Source organism: Garra rufa, chromosome 16 (assembly GCF_049309525.1).
Source record: "Garra rufa chromosome 16, GarRuf1.0, whole genome shotgun sequence".
Taxonomy (NCBI): domain Eukaryota; kingdom Metazoa; phylum Chordata; class Actinopteri; order Cypriniformes; family Cyprinidae; genus Garra; species Garra rufa.
This window is the reverse complement of record NC_133376.1, coordinates 5,004,804-5,025,256: the sequence shown is the minus strand read 5'-3', so window position 1 is coordinate 5,025,256 and position 20,453 is coordinate 5,004,804. Positions and strand designations below refer to the sequence as shown.

At 35.7% G+C, this 20,453-nt stretch overlaps 1 protein-coding gene across 2 annotated transcripts in view; it reads right to left on the bottom strand.

Moving 5' to 3' along the window:
- canx (calnexin) overlaps nt 1-20,453 on the bottom strand; it is a 43,867-nt gene that overhangs the window by 18,449 nt on the left and 4,965 nt on the right. For both annotated transcript variants that reach the window (XM_073820296.1, XM_073820297.1), the window contains exons 2-8: nt 10,518-10,712; nt 5,630-5,703; nt 5,055-5,113; nt 4,638-4,779; nt 4,302-4,383; nt 2,946-3,138; nt 56-245 (exon numbers count right to left, since the gene is read on the bottom strand). In XM_073820296.1, the coding sequence (XP_073676397.1) occupies nt 56-245; nt 2,946-3,138; nt 4,302-4,383; nt 4,638-4,779; nt 5,055-5,113; nt 5,630-5,703; nt 10,518-10,709 (932 nt within the window). In that variant the 5' untranslated portion in view covers nt 10,710-10,712. The remainder of the gene's footprint in view (nt 1-55; nt 246-2,945; nt 3,139-4,301; nt 4,384-4,637; nt 4,780-5,054; nt 5,114-5,629; nt 5,704-10,517; nt 10,713-20,453) is intronic.

The window sequence follows — 20,453 nt, the reverse complement described above, 5'->3', positions numbered from 1 at the left end:
ATGATTCTGAAACCCAGTATAACACACGCAGACAAAAGGAAACTCTCTGCCTTACCAGTCCTCAGGTTTGACAGCATCTGGGTCCTGGATCTTGGGTCTCTCGTCCCAGTCCTCTGGTTTGTGGTCATCGGGATCCTCGATCTCAGCCGGGGGGTTGATGGGGGGAGTCATATCGTTCAAGAGATTCCCACTGTTCACCACTGTCTGGTCGATCAGGATCTCAAAACTGTTATCAGGGTTCAACACTGCAGGAGAACACATTGACACTCATGAGAAGACCACAAAAATTCGGTCCACGTTTCAGATTTTTGTCTGTTCAGATTGATGAGAAAAACAGCAGACGGGCTAAATTCTAGGGGTGAGAGAAAAAAAAAATAAATCGATTCACCTAACCATTGCGATTCGATTTAAAAATCGATTGGTTTACCTCAAAATCGATTTATATTTAATTATTTTACTTTTCCTAAGAGGTGGTGGGAAGAAGTTACCGCTTTTATTCCAACAGAGGGCAAAATGTATAAAAGTGTACTTAAAAAAAAAAAAAAAAAAGTATTGCGAGAGTGATTTGAAAGCATGCAGAGCCATCTGCTCTCTCAGGGCTCCAGACGTTTTGCGACCATTTTTTTCTGCCTGTGGGACAAATTTTTTTGGACAAATTTTTTCGTTGTTCAACTCATAAGTGCTGCCATTTCTGTCGCATTTGAGAAACATTTAACGACAAACGAAACGAAAGCGAAACTAGGCTGCTTTTTACCGCTTATCAGCTCGGACCGCAAAGCAAACAAACTTGTCCAAGCTCAAAACAGCTCTACCCGGGAGCCGAGTTGATTTTGCGACACTTGTTACTGCGAGATCCAGTAAGAAGTGTTTGAATTTGCTGCACAATGAAAACAGCTGCTGCAAGATCTAGTGAGAATTAGAGCTGCACAATTAATCGTTAAAAGATCGCGATCTAGATTCGACCCCCCTCACGATCTTAATCCAGCATTTATACGATTCAGCCAATTATATTTTATTTATATTTTACAAAACTTTTGCTAGCCTAATTACTGCACAGACTGCTGTGAGCTGATGCAGTGACAGGTTTGCCGTTCTCTCCAACATTACATAACCATTTAAACTTCATCTTCAGCGCACATTCTGTCAGATGCAATTCATGGCGCCTCTGTCTCAATATACTGTACAACACGGCATTCATTCACATCAGATGATAACTCAGCGGCAGAGTTCCACTCACGCAGGGGCGTAATTTCCACTTGGGGCTTTTCAAAATTCCGTTGGTGTCCACCCACTTTCAAATGGTTTTGTTAAAGTAATTTCTTGTATTGTAGAATGCACGCTCAGCAAAAGTAAATCCCGCACGCGCATTCAAAAGCTATTTGCATTTAGAGAGCGACTCCCCAATGCGCGCAAATTAAGCTACATAAAATATCGAGGCTGTTATTAATATGTGGGCCATAATGAGTTGTGTAGATAGCTCTGTATCATGCTTGGAAAATTCGGTCTCTATTAGCACTTTGAATATTAAAAGAGTAGTACTTTGATCGTGCCAGATTTATGGACCAGCAGAGCAATGGAACCATATATGAGCATGACGATCCATTAACTCCTTAACTGTGAAAATGAAGAATTGAATCTTAAATCTTTATAATTCATGGACAAGAACATTTAGCAATATGATTTTGTTGTGCATTTTCCGTGTTAATGCAATGTCTGATTTTAAAATGTCATTCCAAAGGATGAATTTTGAAATTTTAAGTTTACATCTGATATATCATTTCTTATTATTTCTAATGTGTAATATGGAAAAAGGCAACAAGAAAGTCCGTTTGTGAAAAAGGTCAGAACCCCTGTTACGAAGGGGATTTTTGAGGTGCACTCTTGTCATAAATTAATCTATGAAACTCTTGTCATAAATTATTTTCCTACATAATTTGTAACACAACAAAAGTCAAATATCTATTTAGGAGACTTCGACCTTTCCAACAATATATAGTTTGTCATGATTAGATTAGGATTTATTTGTAAAATGGTGAAGTAAACTTGGGCATCCCACAGAGTGCACGTTGACAACCATAAATGTTGATAGGCTACTGTTTCTAGCTAAGAATCATTAAATCGCTTTACTCTGACATAATACCTTTGTATGTTTCTTTTTTAATGTTTACTTTTTTTGTTTACATTATTTTTCATTACATTTCTTAAAATTTAAAGCAAAGTTTATCTTGTCTTATTTCACTGCTATTTTACTGTTGTTTGATAACCTAATGTTCAGGGGTAAATCTTTAAAATAAAAAAGTTCTCCAGAATCGTGAGAGAATCGTGATCTTTATTCTGAGCAAAAAAATCGTGATTCTCATTTTATTCAGCTCTAGTGAGAATCATTTGAGCTCTGCCCAGAAGTCTCTGTTATAAACTATGAACAGCGCTGACTTACGTCAGAAAAGCAGAAGTATTAATGCTAACTATAACCATGGTGTTGTAGTAGAAATAATAATACATTATTAATTTCAGGGTTTGTACAACCTTTGAGAGAGAAATTCAAGCAACGTTTCAATGACTTTCCAGCATTTAACATAACTATTTCCGGCACTTTAAAGCTCTAAAACGATCCAACTTGAATGTTTTTTTTTAATGGGATGACTAAAATATACTTTGCGATTAAGTAAAATTTGTTTTGCCGGGAAAACAAAAACTAAGTATTTTTTCTACTCGTTTTGTTGAACATTTGAATCGGCAGACTAGCATATCGTCCCAGCCCTATACTCGCAATACTTGTAGAAACTAAATTCTTAAAAAATAAAAATTGCAATACATATTGTATCGGCACACAAGTATCGTGATAGTATTAAATCGGGAGGTAGGTGTATCGTCCCATCCCTACTACATTGACTCTCTGACAGTAGGTGGGGCTTATGGAAGCTGGATGAGATGTGTGTTGTTACCCAGTGTGTAGAGGTGAGTCTTCTTGTCGGTGTAGTATGTGCGGAGGTCTGCGTCAGGCTTCTTAGCATGCTTCTCCTCAAACTCGCCGGTTTTGGGGTTCTTGTGTCTAAAGATGAAGTGGAGTTTGTAATCCTCACCACATTTATCAGGCCCAAACATGATGGTGTAGCCAGTCTTATCCACAAACTGCTCCTGTGAACACAGACAGAGAAGAGTGAGGTGAGGACACATAAAACTGCTTGTTGTAATACAAGGCTTTTGAGGAACATTTGTTTATACATCTCCAATAAAAATTGCATACATTTTTCAGATTGAACCTCTGAAAAACACTGAGGTGTTTTTTTCCTCAAGTGTGAGCTCTTTATTCTCCCTATAATTTATTATATGACCTATAAAAGCCTGATATGTGACCCTGGACCACAAAACCAGTCTTAAGTCGCTGGGGTATATTTGTAGCAATAGCCAAAAATACATTGTATGGGTCAAAATTATTGATTTTTCTTTTATGCCAAAAATCATTAGGAAATTAAGTAAAGATCATGTTCCATTAAGATTTTTTGTAAAATTCCTACTGTAAATATATCAAAATGTAATTTGATTAGTAATATGCATTGTTAAGAACTTAATTTGGACAACTTTAAAGGTGATTTTCTCAGTATTTTGATTTTTTGCACCCTTAGATTTCAGATTTTCAAATAGATGTATCTCGGCCAAATATTGTCATATTCTAACAAACCATATATCAATAGAAAGCTTATTTATTGAGCTTTCATATGATGTATATATCTCAGTTTTGTCAAATTTAACTGGTTTTGTGGTCCAGAGTCACATATTATCAATGATACTCAACACAAAAAAAGACACAAACAAAAAGCTTAAAAAAACTAATACAATTACTTTTTTTCATACTGTTACTTCAAATGTCAGGCTTTAACAGTGTTAAGGCGAGACACTGCAGGTGAATAGGGTAAAACAATTCACTAATAGTTATCACCTTACTTACCCAGTTGATTGACCAATAACTGACAAATAGATAAAGTGCTAAAACGGAAACACTTAACAGTGGGTTTTTGATGTTTTCTTTCCACTAGTCTGAAAAAACACTATGAAAAACCAAAAAGCCCAAAATCTCAAACTTCATAGTTGCATGAAAAACAGTTGAAGTGTCTGCCCTTAATACAAGACGCAAACGTAAATATATCAACTGAAGTATACTCTGAAGTCACATCTTTACATTTCAGTAAATTGAGGGTCTAGTTTTTTTTTTGTTTTTTTACAAAAATGTTCAGGGCAAGTATAAAAGGAAGTACTGTAATTTATATTATCACCAGCACAATAAACAAAGATCATCTTACCAAGTCAAGATCAGGGGTTTGAGACAGCAGTTTAACATAAGCACCACCACAGTCAATGCCATTCTGGAAGTTCACCTCATACCTGAGGAAAAATGACATATGACATATCATTAGTGTTATTTTAAGGCTTTGACATTGTTGGTTTTGGATTATCTGAGTATATGGTTTCACTTCGGTCTTAAGTTGAACTTTACATTAAACAAGGCAATGCCAAAGTATATATTTTGACATGAGATCTCTGACCATTTCCACTTGCCACTTCATTAAATGTTTACAACAATATTCTCTTTATAGTCATTTCATATGGACAGGCCAAGAGCAGACACTAATACTCACTGAACGATGAGTGGTTTAGTGTCAAAGGTGAAAGGTCGCAGTAGAAGACCAGAGATGGCGTGATGTTTAGCTTTAGATTTCAGCACCAGACCTTTATCGCCTGGGAGTTTAGTGTCCTTCATCTCCTCAACCTCCCATTTACCTACAAAAAAAAAAAAATGTTCTGTTCACGCGTTGCCTGCAAAACACTTTATATTAAATGTCCTCAAGTTTTTCGAGGTAATTCATGCAAAGTTCAAACTGCCAAACTAAAAATGTTTTACATAACATTAGTCTGGAACATTGTTCTGTGATTTTTATTTTATATTCATAGGTTAGGTTGTCTCGTTTGCATGCTAAACAAATCATTCAGGTATTCACACTTTTTCTCAGTATATTTCTGAGATGAACAGAAAATGAAATAGCATATTAACTTACCATCATACTTCGCAATTTCCTCATCAATGCCTTCTTTCTTGGCCTGGGATAAAACCCATCTAGACAGGGTTAAAAAAAAAAAAGAAATTCAACAATCTAAAAAAAAAACCCTGACAAACAAAAGCTCTTTTTGCCCATATTTATGACAAACGTTTTGCAATTACAAACTATTGTGCAGTTTTTTTTTTGAAGACATTTGTTTCAGAAGATTTACTACCCATTTAAAGAATCTTGAAAATAATTTATCCAAAAAGTAAAAATTATTCAAGATAATTATTTTTAACACTGATAACAATAAGAAATGTTTAGAATGATTTCAGAAGGATCGTGCGATACTGAAGACTGGAGTAATGATGCTGAAAATTGAGCTTTGATCAGCGATAAATTATATTTGAAAATATATTTAAACAGAAAACAGCTATTATAAAAAGTTATAATATATAACAATGTAAAAAAATAAAATAAAAAAAAAGACATTTTTAAAAATCTACCAACCCCAAACTTTCAACAAAACATTTTATGACAAAATTTTTCAATATATGCTCTCTGTGTTGTGAGGATAACAGACATCTTACCCTTGAAGTGTTCCTTTATCAAATGACTCTGCAAAGTAGTGCTCTCCCATCGGCTCTGGAGCTTTATATGTCACCTTCAATAAAGACATTTGGGGAAGATATTAATCCATTGCACCAGCATAATAGCATTTTATATTTAACAACATTTAAGCTTACATTACAGGGAAAAAATGAAGTCATACAGGTTTGGCATGACATGAGAAGGCTCGAAATTGCAACCGTTTTCGCATATGCTCCCAAAATTATCTTAATGCACGTGCGCATTCAAAAGCAATATTAATACCCCATGTTTAGAGAGCAACTCCCTAATATGCGCAAATTAGGCAACATAACATATCTAGGCTGTAGGCTATAATAGGTTATGTAGCTGTCTATAGCGCTGTATCATGCTTGAAAAATGTGGTCTCTATTTGCACTTTGAACACTGAGAGAGCAGCCTACTTTGATTATGGCTGCATTTATTGTCTGAACTGTGTCGTTTATTTTTTGTTATTTATACTGTAGATCTGGGTTCCTCAAATCTTACCCTGGAGGTCCAATGCGCTGCAGAGTTTAGCTCCAACCCTGATCAAACTCACCTACCTGTGATTCTCTAATGATCCTGAAGACCTTGATTAGCATTCTCAGGTGTGTTTTATTAGGGTTAGAGCTAAACTCTGCAGTGCATTGGACCTCCAGGGTAAGATTTGAGGATCCCTGCTGTAGATTGTTTGAAAACAGTGGTTGCCTCCAATTTAAATGGCTGTACCCATAATAGAGAAAACAAACATCTTGTTCATGTACTCATATTTTCATAAATTCTTGTCCCTTGTTTACGACGTAAAAATAAATAAAAAAAGGCTTTCAGAATCAGCCCATTTGCTTGAAAAAACATCAGCAATCAGTAAAAAGCAATCAGAATCGGCCATGAAGAATCAAGATAAATGTGGTGCTTTTTTTTGCTGCTTTTAACTTTTTGAAGTTGGGAGCACCAGTGCTACCAAGTAAAAAAAAGTTATTTGGAGCCCTGCATGAGGAAGAGTAAATCTGGACAAAATTAAATTTTAATGTGCACTGGCCCTTTAAGTGACATGATTCATTATTGGCAGATCAAATACCTCAAACAAACCAAGACTGCCGCTGCTCTGGCTAAATCTCAATTATAATTTCCAATCAAGCATCCAGTCTCATTATTCTCAAGAAATTTAAGTCAAGGGTCACTGACGCGGATGCTATTTTGAGCTGAATGTACGGCACTGAGGTGGCATTTAGAAGGGTTTCTACGTGTTTTTGCAGCGTTGAGTAATGTATCACCTACATATCTCATGAATCCTTTCATAAAGTGTAGAGAGAGTGTAAATAAGAGATTTATTGTGCAGTATACAGAGCTTTGCTGATTATAATGTAAATTTGTGAGATTGCGATGAACTGAAACGAGTGGACCGCTTTTAAAGGATTAGTTCACTTTCATAACAACAATGCACAGATAATGTACTCACCCCCTTGTCATCCAAGATGTTCATGTCTTTCTTTCCTCAGTCGTAAAGAAATTGTTTTTTTGAGGAAAACATTTCAGGATTTCTCTCTTTATAATGGATATGGATGGCACCCCGAAGTTTGAACTTCCGAAATGCACTTTAAATGCAGCTTCAAAAGGCTCTAAACGATCCCAGCCGAGGAGGAAGGGTCTTATCTAGCGAAACGATCGGTTATTTTCAAAACAAATTGACAATTTATATAGCCTGGAAAAATCCAGACCCTAATCTATTAAGATTAAGGGTCTGGCATTGAGCAATGAAAAGGACCTAACTCGAGGGGCGTCACCAAGCGTGCATTTGAAACTCTCACTGCACGCAATTGGATAACTCCAGACCAATCACAACAATACATGGTGTGACGTATCCAGAGCGACGATTTACCTGAATCACACAAGCCGTTTCTCAATACCAAGTACGCAAAGTTCGGACTTGCGTCCTTCGTAGTTCGAACTTGGAAGTTTGACTTGGGAGTACGAACTCCCGAGGACGTAAGGATGCAAGTCCTGTAACTCTGCAAATGGAACAGCAGTGTACTTGATAACGTCAGTCAGTCAGCTCGCCTTTTCTACTCCGGTTATCTTTACTGCTTCACTGTATGTATAAGACGAAATATGATATCAACCACCTCTGCCTCTTTTCATTTTCATTTAAACATATTAATACCTGCAAAAAAGTAATTCAGGGAATGTACAACATTACAGTGAAACGAAATACTATATCAAACAGCATTGCCTCTTTAACGTTTCATTTAACCTTAAACATATTAATAGCGACAAAAATGTGGTTCATGCAACGCGTTACAAAACAATAATGACAATAAAAGTGATATCAAACACCACTTCCTCTTTGTTTTCTTTAAAATATAAACCACAACTCTTTTTTTTTAAATAATAAAACATTAATATGTGATTTAAGCTGTAGGTGCAGTGTGTATAATACATCTGGACTTGTAAAATGAAACATGACAAGCACACCTCTGCCTTTTTTGTTAAATGTCAGTTTTAATGAACAATAGTCATTATAAAAGTATAAGTATAAAGTATAAGAGATTTATGTAATCGGAAATAAAGACAAAAGGAGACAATTCGGTCAAATGCATGCTAATAAATAATTTATGAAGCATAACTTTCTCCTCATATGACCTGGAATAAATAATAGATTCATGAGACCAAAAATTAGCTATTAGATTTACCCAAAACGAATTATACCTCGTTTAACTACTACAGAGACATCAGGACCAGCGGCAAACGTCAGAAGGACAAGCCGCGATGAGGCTCTCTCTGCGGGATACATGACCACTGAGCATCCGGTGTTCGCCACGAACTAGCATCTCCGAAATCGGCAAAACAAATTTTTAAATAGGCGCTGTCTTTGTAAATAAACCGCAGATTTGAGTTTAAAACAACTACATTCTCGCCTGAAAAACTCTTAAATCCACATTTCATGACACAATAACAGTAATATTTTGAAAATTATGCGGGGTTTCTCCTCCACCATTAACGCTTGCTGATTGGTGCGAAATGCATTCTGGGATACATGGCTGCCTCAAGTCCGCACAAGTCTCCTCTTGATGCATCCTTGATAAAAGGGGCGGATCAAGAACACATCCGGGGATTTGAACTGTACTTGCTAAATGTGAACTTTGAATTGGAACAGTACTTCGGCGACAACTGATGACGTTTCACAAGTCCACAAGAACACAAGTCCAGACAAGAACGCATATTGAGAAACGGCCACAGACTTTGAATGTGCTGCGCAGAGATGAGACAAGATGAGCATTTGAGATTAAAAAGTATAGAAATTGTCATTTTGTTTAGAAAATAACCAATCGTTTCACTAGATAAGACCCTTCCTCCTCGGCTGGGATCGTTTAGAGCCTTTTGAAGCTGCATTTAAACTGCATTTCGGAAGTTCAAACTTCGGGGCGCCATCCATATCCATTATAAAGAGAGAAATCCTGAAATGTTTTCCTCAAAAAAAAAACAATTTCTTTACGACTAAGGAAAGAAAGACATGAACATCTTGGATGACAAGGGGGTGAGTACATTATCTGTGCATTGTTGTTATGAAAGTGAACTAATCCTTTAATGCTTTTTTAAGGGAGTTTGTAAATGAGATATTGATTTAATACAACAGATAAATAAACAAGAAGTTATCAAGTGACTTACATTGTCTGACTATAACACTATTGACTGATTTTGCTCTATTTTATGATCAAAAACAGTCTGAAACAAGTCACAACTGAGCTGCTGCGCACCTCCATTTATAGAATGAACGTGTGTTTTTAAACTAATCTATTGAAATTATTCAATTTCCCATTCATATATTTCTGAATGAATCAGCCGTTCGAACGAATCAAATGAATGATTCAGTAATTAAACCTACTGGCAGATTTAGTTTCATTTTAAAGTTTCTTTTCAGTTATTTAAACCATTCTGTATTCAAATTTTTATATTTAAAACATTCATCCTAACATCAATTTATGAATTTGATGTCACCTCTGAGCCTCATTAAACATGAAAATATACCTACAAGACACTGTGTTCTTCTGTGCCACCTCTGTAGTACAAATTAATTTAGTTAATACTGATTTCATTTGATTGGTAACTTATTCTTATTTTACTGAAAAGCTTAGAAAATATGTGACCCTGGACCACAAAACCAGTCTTAAGTCGCTGGGGTGTATTTGTAGCAATAGCCAAAAATACATTGTATGGGTCAAAATTATTGATTTTTCTTTTATGTCAAAAATCATTAGGAAATTAAGTAAAGATCATGTTACATTAAGATTTTTTGTAAAATTCCTACTGTAAACATATCAAAATGTAATTTGATTAGTAATATGCATTGTTAAGAACTTAATTTGGACAACTTTAAAGGTGATTTTCTCAGCATTTTGATTTTTTTGCACCCTTATATTCCAGGTTTTCAAATAGATGTATCTCGGCCAAATATTGTCCTATCCTAACAAACCATACATCAATAGAAAGCTTATTTATTGAGCTTTCATATGATGTATATATCTAAGTTTTGTAAAATTTAACCTTACAACTGGTTTTGTGGTCCATGGTCACATATATATTTTTAAAATGAGACATAAAAGACGACACACTTTTAATTAAGTTAGAAAAATGCCATTACAAAAGTTAAAAATTATATTCCCCTGTAAATCACTTTAAGGAGTCAAATATCACCTCGTAATGGGAAGGCTACTTTTTTTAATCAGATTTTTTGATTTTTGGTTAGAATGGGCTCCTGAAATTTTTACTGTGATGCACATGTTTGACCATTTAAGCATAAAGATCCTGGTGTGCCGTTTAAATAAAACAGACTTCACCATCAGCAGCAGTCTGAGTAGAAAAGGCTCTTACCGTTGGTGCTGCCGGTGAAGAGGGGGCTTTTTGTTCCTCTTCCTCAACATCTTCCTCCTGCATGTCATCGATGGCATCTTCCACATCCATCTCCATGTCGTCTGCCTCCTCCTGCGCCCTCACATGACCCATGAGGACCAGACACAGACTCAGAGAGAGCAGCGCCACACATAACCTCATCTTCAGCTCCATAGTCTACAGGCACAAGAGGGAATGGATTAGACTGATTAATTGGTTTACGATGATGGTTGCATGTTTTATTAAAGGAATAGTTCACCCAAAAATTTTAATTCAGTCACACTTAAGTTTGGGGACCAGTTTTTACCATTAACTATGACTTGTGCCTTAGTAAACTCCTAATTTGTTGCTTATTAATAGTTAGTAAGGTAGTTGTTAAGTTAAGTGGCCATGGAGAATAAGGCATCAATATGTGCCTTAGAAGTAGGGCTGGGCGATATGGCAAAAATAATTATCACGATATATTTTTTCATATCAGTCGGTATCGATAATAATCACGATAAATGTCAAATCTTTATATCTATCAATTTTAAAGGCAGATTTTTTACTCCTGAATGAAAGAAAAACCAGACAGTTAATTATTATTTATGGTTTATTGTCAGAACATGACAAATACTTTCCAAACAATGATCAATTGAGGCAGAATATAGATTAGAATATTACTAGTAAAATCAACATCAGTAGAATACAAAATTTTTATATTAATAGAATATATAAAAGTTTTAATAAAAAAAAAGAACTGTAATATGATACAACACTTGTAACATGGCTCTGACTGTAAATGCAGAGTTAAAGTGATTAAGTATATTTATCATTCAACAAAAATAAGAATAGACAAATCTTTTCAGCATGCCAATCCCTTTGTGCAGCTCATTTAACACATTTTGTAAAATGTTTTAGCTGTCTGACAATATAAATAAAAAAATAATGGCTCAGGGCTCTGCACTTACTTTTCTTGCTAGGAGCACTTGTGCTGCAAAATGCCTGCGCAGCGTTACGCATAGTGCGTAAACATTATTGAGCGCTTATCGAACTGTCATTATCGTTTTATCGAGAAAAAACAAAACAAAACAAAAAAAACTATATCGTGATAATTATCGTTATGAAATTATCGCCCAGCCCTACTTAGAAGTACTAATAAACAGCCAATATGCTAGTAATATGCATGCAAACTAGTTTATAGTGAAAATTTTACTATAAGCTAAAGAAAAAATTATGGAAAATTTTGTCAGAATTTCTTAATAAGTAGGTTTCCTGAGGAAAAAAAAAATCTCTATATATAATGGATGTCTAAATGATCGCAGCCGAGGAAGAAGGGTCTTCTCTAGCAAAATGATCGGTCATTTTCGAAACAAATTGACAATTTATATACTTTTTTGACCTCAAATGCTTATCTTGTCTTGCTCTGCCTGAACTGTTTTTTTTTTTTCAGGCCAATACAGTTATGGTATGTCGAATAACTCCCATCACTTTTTCTTTCCCAACAAAAACATTCTAAATTGCTGCAGAACTACCAACCCAGTTTTTACAATGTGAACATGCAAAGTAGATCAAACACCCTTTACAAAAAACAAAACAAAAAAAAAGGTAAAACAGTGATGTAGGACAATTGTGTTTTTTCTTTTTTGGATTTTTTTTTTTAAAAATTTGAGTTCAGGCAGACTTATGGTGCGTTCACACCGGGCGCTATTCGCGCGTAGTTGAACGCTTGAACATTTGAGTTTACTCGCGCCATTCGCGCGGTAAAATTCGCGTCATTCGTGCGTGACATTTTCTTCACAACAGACGCGAATTCGCGTCAAGGGAGGAGCTTCTGCCACTCGTCAGCGGGAAAGTAGTTGTAAAATAGGTGAATGAGCTCAATTTGCCAGCTTTAGCTTGCTTGTAGTCTCAATATGTATGTATATGTAGGTTAAATTGAGTAAAGAGCGTTTTTTAAAACTAACCAGATTGTCCGACCTCTTCACTCACTTTATTCTTAGCAAGATCCCTTTTATTCCTGTTTCTACAAAAGTCCAAAGATGTATCGTACAGCTCCGAGTAACCACAGACAGCAACGGTGATTTTGTCCTCCATTGTTGTTTCGGATTTCTGCCTCCGTCACTACTAGAGCAAGCTCCTGATTGGTTAACGCGGCGCGGATTTTCGCCGAAGTTCAGATTTTTGAACTCGCGGCAATCGCTTGAACGCTCAATGCGCGCCGCACCATTCGCGCGTTTCGCGCCGCAGGATGGCTATTCGCGTCTTTGCATTGACTTAACATGTAAATCACTCGCGCTTGCCGCTTCATTCGCGTCCGGTGTGAACGCACCTTTAGACAAGATGAGTGTTTGAGGTATAAAAAAAAAAAAAAATTATTATTATTATTATATATAATTATTTATTATATAAATTGTCAATTTGTTTTGATAGAGAAGACCCTTCTTCCTCAGCTGGGATCATTTAGAGTCCTTTGAAGCTGCATTCATTTTGGAAGTTCAAACTTGGGGGCACCATTGACATCCATTATATAGAGAAGTTTTTTTTCCTCAAGAAGCAATTTCTTATCGACTGAAAAAAGTCACAAAAGTCTTGGATGACAAGGGGGTGAGTAAATTATCTGTACATTTTTGTTCTGGAAGTAAGCTTCTTTCCTCTGCTGAACATAAAAGTAGATTTTTTTAATAATGTGGATAGCCGAACAGTTAATGGTTCCGTAGTAATTTTCATAAGTTACATAAGGGTAAGTAAAGGATGAACTAGTTGCATATTAGCATGCATATTGGCTGTTTATTAGTACTTCTAAAGCAAAATGTTAGAGCCATTTGAAGTTGCATTTAAACTACATTTTGGAAGTTCAAACTTGGGGGCACCATTGAAATCCATCATATGGAGATAATTCCAGAAATGTTTTCCTCAAGAAACATAATATCTTATCGAATGAAGAAAGAAAGACATGAACATCTTTGATGACAAGGGGGCGAGTAAATTGTGTGTAAATTTTTGTTCTGGAAGTGGACTTCTTCAACTAGTTGAATTCTGAAAATGTGTAGTTTTGCACATCCTCAAGCAATCAATCAATTTTCTAGAAAACCATCCAACAATTTACTTAAACTGATCAACTCTTCCAGTGTAAAGATCACAGTAAGATCATGCTGGTGTGACATCTAGAGACTGCCACCATAACAGATTGAACAAAATAAATAATTTATCTTTGTGTGTAAAATAAATGTATTGTCATCTCATATTGACTCTGTCTGGGTCACGAAGTTGAGCTTAAACACAATACAAAGACCAACTGTGCCTGGATGAAAGGAAAAAGGCACTTCATTCCAGCAGGTGGCTAAGCTGATTCTTTTATTACGTGAAGAAAAAAAAAAATTGTAATATTGTGAAATATTAAAACAATTTAAAATAACAGTTTTCCATTTTAACATACTTTAAAATATAATTTATCTCTGTGCTGAAAATGAATTTTCAGCATCATTACTCCAGTCTTCAGTGTCACATGATCCTTCAGACATCACAGTTCATCCAAGAATCCTGAAAACAGTTCCAGTTTCCAAAAAAAAAAAAAAAAATGAAGCAGCACAAATGTTTTGTATAATAAATCAGCATAGGGCTGGGCGGTATGACCAAAATTTCATTTCACGGTAACGATATCTTTCACGATATAGATTTTTTTAAATAGGCACTTATTCCAGAAAATGTACAAAAGAAAAGGGCTTTATATAATAAATAAGCTTGAATATTTAAGAAAAGGACTTGATCTTATTTGATTATTTTGTATCTAATTTTTAACCTTATAAATACAGTAAACATTTTCTTTTGAGCCCTCCTCGTCTGTTCGTTTCTCCTTTTCCATGTTTTTACAACCTCTCAGCGTATCCTTCAGTCTTGCATTCAACGTTTTGACCAGTCTCAGCCTCATGAGTGCTGCATGTGAGTTGGCCACGCCCACTTATTTACATTTCGCGGTATACACGGAATAAAAAATTCTTTTACGGTACACTTTTCATTCCGCGGTAACGATATATATATCGTCATACCGCCCAGCCCTAAATCAGCACATAAGAATGATTTCTGAAGGATCATGTGACACTGAAAATTCTGCTGTGCATAGCAAGTATATTAAAATTAATGGGTTTTTATTTTAATACACTTGCTTTTAACATACTGCATTTTAATAAAATTTCTGTGTTTTGATCAAATAAATGTAGATAAAACTGATCCCAAACTTTTGAACAGCAGTATACACAGTGGAACAAGACTTATGCACAATCAAATATTTACTTGAGTGTTGATTATTATATCTAAAAATAAACAGCAACTAATCTGGACTTATTACAGTAGTGTACCAACTGACAGGGCTTCTGGAAAGTTTACAACATCAGTTGAGAGATCATTGTCCTTAAGAAAAATCGACACACTTGACCTGATGTATTTTCTAATATACTAAATCAAGATCAGAATCAAATCATTTTAAGAGCTTATAAAAAAAAAAAAAAAAGGTAAGAAAACTGTAATAACTCCCAGAAACAAAACACATCAGAATTTGATCTGAAAAACTACTTTTGAAAATCTGGAATCTGAGGGTGCAAAAAAATCTAAATATTGAGGAAATCGTCTTTATAGTTGGTCAAATGAAGTTCTTAGCTATGCATATTACTAATCAAAAATTAAGTTGAAATATAATTTGATACAATTTTGACCCATACAATGTTTTGTTGGCTATTTCTACAAATATACTTATGCTACTTATGACAAGTTTTGTGGTTCGGTGGCACAAATGGTACAGCAGAATTTCTTTCGCAGACACTTTTAACATACGTCACAGTGCCCAGCCCTCACAGACGGATGTAAACAGTGGCCTGTAGTTGCAGATTGTGGTGTGTGCATTGGACATGTTGCCATCTCAGGGTCCCCATGACTCCAGTTGCCACAGAGGTGACACAAAGGCACAGTTCTGCAGCATCAGCCCCTTTTCTTTAATAAGATTTACCCCAATGAGATTACACTCACACATACAGTGCCTTGCAAAAGTATTCACATTGTTTCCACATTTTGTTTTGTTGCAGCATTTTGTTAAACTACTTTCAATTAGTTTTTCCCCACATCAGTTTACACTCCATACACCATAATAATGACAAAGCAAAAACCAGATTTGCAAATTTGACAAATTTATTAAAAATAAAACACTTAAATAAGTACATTGCAAAAGTATTCATACCCTTAACTTAGTACAATAGTTGAAGCACCTTTACAGCCTCAAGTCTTTTTGGGAATGATGTGACAAGCTTTGCACATCTGCATTTGGCAATTATCTGCCATTCTTTGCCTCACCTTTTCACCTCTCAAGCTCTGTCAGCTTGGATGGGGGCTGGCAGACATTTTCTCGAGTCCTAGTTGTTCCAATCGTCTTCTATTATGGATAATGGAGGCTACATGCTTCTGTGAACCTTCAATGCAGCAGATTTTTTCTGGACTCTTCCCTAGATCATTGCCTTAACGCAAGTCTGTCACTGAGCTCTACAGGCAGTTATCTTGACCTCGGGACTTGGTTTTTGCTCTGATATGCATTTTCAGCTGTTAGACCTTTTCTCAGAGGTGTGTGCCTTTCTAAATCAGACTCATTCAAATGAATTTGCCATAGTTTAACTCCACTCAAAGTGTAGTAACATCTAGAAGCAATATGAATGCCCCTGAGCTAAATTTCGAGTGTCCCAGAAAAGGGTATGAATACTTTTGCAACGGGATCTTTTTTTATTTTTTTATTTCTAATAAATTTGCAAAGTTGTTAGAAACCTGTTTTGTGCTTTGTCATTATGGTGTATGAGATGTAGACTGATGTGAAAAAAAAGTAATTTAAAGCAGTTTAACATAATGCTGCAACAACACAAAATGTGGAAAAAATGAAGGGGTACAAATACTTTTGCCTTTTGCAAGGCACTGTATGCATGTATATATATATATATATTAGGGGTGGAGCTAGGGCTGGGCGATATGGCCTAAAAATAAAATCCCCGATTTTTTTCACAAAAAATCCGATTTACGATTTAAATCGATTTTTTCCCCCCTACTACTTTTAGCATGTAAAGAAACCCCAGCTTTTCCACAATATTATGGGCAGCATATATTTTGCAGTATACATTGCAACTGCATCAGTGATCGCTTTCCACCAGGCCCCATTCTTATCATACCAGACACAGTAAATGTTTGTAAGACAAATAAATATGAGATGGGAGGAAAATATATATTTCCATGCTTTTCTCTTGGACTTATATCGTATACAAAAATATACAATTTTGAACACAGAAATATTAAAATGATTTAAATAACTGAAACGATCTGCCAGCAGGTGGTGGTAAGACACTGATTTAATTACTGAATCATATTCATTTGATTCGTTCGAACGGATGGTTCATTCAAGAATAAAGCAAGTGACTCTTTATGAATGGGAAATTGAATCATTTCACTAGATTCGTTTAAAAACGCACTTTCATTCATAAACTAAACACCGCTGTGTTTGAATGGAGATGTGCAGCGGCTCAGCTGTGACTTGTTTCAGACCACTTTTGACGACAAAATAGAGCAAAATCAGGCAATAGTGTTACATTTAGACAATGTAAGTCACTTAATAATAACTTCTTGTTTATTTAACTGTTGTAATAAATCAATATCTCGTTTACAAACTCCCTTAAAAGTGATTAAAAGCTGTCACTCATTTTAATTCGCAATATCACAAAGCTTTATTATAATAAACGAAGCTACTGCCCATTCAGTCTCTTATTTACACTCTCTCTGCACTTGAGATACATTAGTCAACATGCAAAACACATAGAAACCTTTGAAGCTCCATTCAGCGCAAACACAAATATGCTGGTCGCACTCTAGAGCCTTGATATGCAAATAATTCATTGTCTTCAATCATCTCTCTACTCTGTTTATGTGGTAAGTGAAATTGTATGTAATATAACAGGCTAACTTGCTAGCAAGCAGCTAATCATGTCCCCTTAGTGACTTGCGTTATTTTACCAGAACGCGTTATTTGTTTTCCGTTCTGAATACAGCGGTTAGTTAGGCGCGCCATCATGTGGTCGGACAACATTGCCTCTTAATTATTCTGCCATTGGTGCAATTACAATGTATCTAATATTTTTATTAAAAAAAATCGCGATACCTCGATTTAATAAAAAATTAAATCGTCTTAAAACGTAATTTCAAATTAATCAAAAAAATCGAAAGAATCGCCCAGCCCTAGGTGGAGCCGAACCCGAATACATTATTCGGAAAGGCACAAATAGCGTGTTTTTTACAAATACTTATTTCGAACAAATACTTTAAAAAATATTTGTATTCGGGAACAAGAAAAACTTTATATCAAAAAGCTGCGTTTCCTCATGAGACCGCAGTCAGTGCATGCCCGCGTGAGTGAGTGACATTCAGGAGTCGGGGGGAGGGGTTAAAAGAGGTGACTGACACAGGCTGCTCCACACAGCAACAGAGGAGACTCGGCTGGGTGAAAAAAGACTTCACTGCATCACTATTTTTGTTGAATAGATTTTTGTACCTTAACTGGGTTCTGGAGGCAGTTTATAGCTTTTGGGAAGCAGAGTTTGATCGGGAGATTATTCCATTAGGGGACGTTCACATGTGCGCTCAAGTTCGTTGTTTCACATGTAGACGCGCGGTATGCACGCTCATAATGGAAGCGACGCGGACACGGTGCTACGCGCCTGGACAAAACGAGCGCGTAGCACCGTGTCCGCGTCGCTTCCATTATGAGCGCGCATACCGCGCGTCTACATGTGAAACAACGAACTCAACGCATCCAGATAAATACATCTCAACTTTTCAGAATGCCACAAGCGCACGCAGGTCATGTGACCAGAACCAACCAATCAGCTTCATCCTTTCCCTTAATAACATTGAAAAACAGCCAAGTTGGAGGAACAGCTTATCATATCTGTACAGGAATAACCATTTTAAAATAAATTTAATAGCAGAGCTACTGCAAGCGATTTTTAATGCTGAAAATCCATTTATGCTTTGCTGAAACTTCTGAGTCTTCATTGAGAGATCAGGTCATGTTTGCTTAGCAACGGCAGACGCCACGGCAAAGAAGTTCATTCAGAAGAAGAACAGTTCTTTGAAGTATTATTTGTTTTTATTCTGTCTGTTCAGCGTCCTCCAACAAGGACGGGTGGCGGTGGGGTTCATAATGTTCACAATGGTATTTTATTAGTTGTTGGTTTAACCATGGATGAGGTAATGGCTGTTATGTTATTTTCTTTTCAATGACGTTTGACCCTTGTTACATATTCAAAAACATCAACCAATATTGCATATCCATAATTATTATAATGGATTACACTATAACGTAAATTATAAGTGTAATGCACAAAAAAAAAAACAGGATTTTTACACCTATTTTGAATTTTACTCGAATACAAATACAAATACTTTTCCCCCCTCAACAAATACAAATACAGATACAAATACCAGCTGCTTTGCACACCCCTAATATATATATATATATATTTTGTGGTGGATAAAACCAAGCGTTTGCTCTCTGTATTCACAATAAGCATAATTTCAACTGAAGTATCATTTAGAGTGAGCTAGCAGAAGCAAATATAAATACTCTAATGACCACATCAATTTAATTTCATTACAAGACCCACAAGCCCTTGCTTTCTCTCTTTACCGTACGAGCGTGATTACTGTCATTCGCTTCAAGAGCAGAGCTGTTACAGTGCTGTCAGATCATTCCTCAGAGGTATCAATAAACACTGCGAAAAACCTTAAACGGGCAACAGTCGTGTTTAAACACACACAGACGGTGTACCCCACAGACTGTTGTGCTAATGAGCTTAACACACTCAGGATTAGTGCGACCGAAGCAGTGGTGCCAACAGCGTCCGATAACAACACATCACCATAGCAGCCAAAACAAAACAAAACAAAACCACTTCCAGCAAACGACTTTCACTGTTCACTATGAAACACACTGAATTGGTTTCAAATGCAAACAATATTTATTGTTGTTGAAAATAGATTCAAAAAAAGAATTCCATGTCATTCCACGTCAACTCAACCAGAGGCCCCTGGCTCAAATGTTTAATTTTGCTAATATTTATTACAAGAACGTATAGACGTAGTGATAAAAGCCAAAATTTTAAATGTCATGGATGAATATTTACTGAGTAACCCACTATTTTATAGGTCAAAATGGCAACTTTCACCTTAGATTCAGAGTCAAGTTACAGGGGGTTAAAAATGACTTCAAAAAGATGGCAGCATCATTATCTTATTTTTACACAGAGATTAGTAGTTATATTAGCAAAATATGTTGACTTTAGCAATCTTTATTGCATTATGTGCCAATGGTGCCCATTCAAATATGGGGAAACAGCACTTTTCAAGTTTTTCCTTCTTAAGTTTGCATGCCTGTAACTCAAGAAGTATTACAGATATTTTAATGCCCTTTTAGATATTGGGTCTTAACAAACTTTCCTTTTGGCATCTTTATTTTTAATGCCCTATGAGATTTGCTTCCAGAGATATTGGAACTTCAATATCGCTCCAGGAGTAAATCATTAAAATATACATATTTTCAGTGGATAAAAACCAAATGTGGGTCAGTTTAAAAAAAAAATACAAAACTTCTTTTATTTTAAAGAGGAATGTCTGAAGAACAAATAATGTTAAAACTGAAGATGTACCTCATTTCTTTCCATCAAGACCACTGCATTGAACATACCAGCATGAGTGCCATAAATATTCATTTTCCAATGTTTGCATGCCTATAACTCAAGAGGTATTAAAGATATCACAATATGATTTTAGATTCTAGTTGCTAATAAACTTTTCTTCTGGAATATATGTCAAGCCCTACATCATTCAGTCCCTGAGATATGAGGATCTCAATGAGGCTTA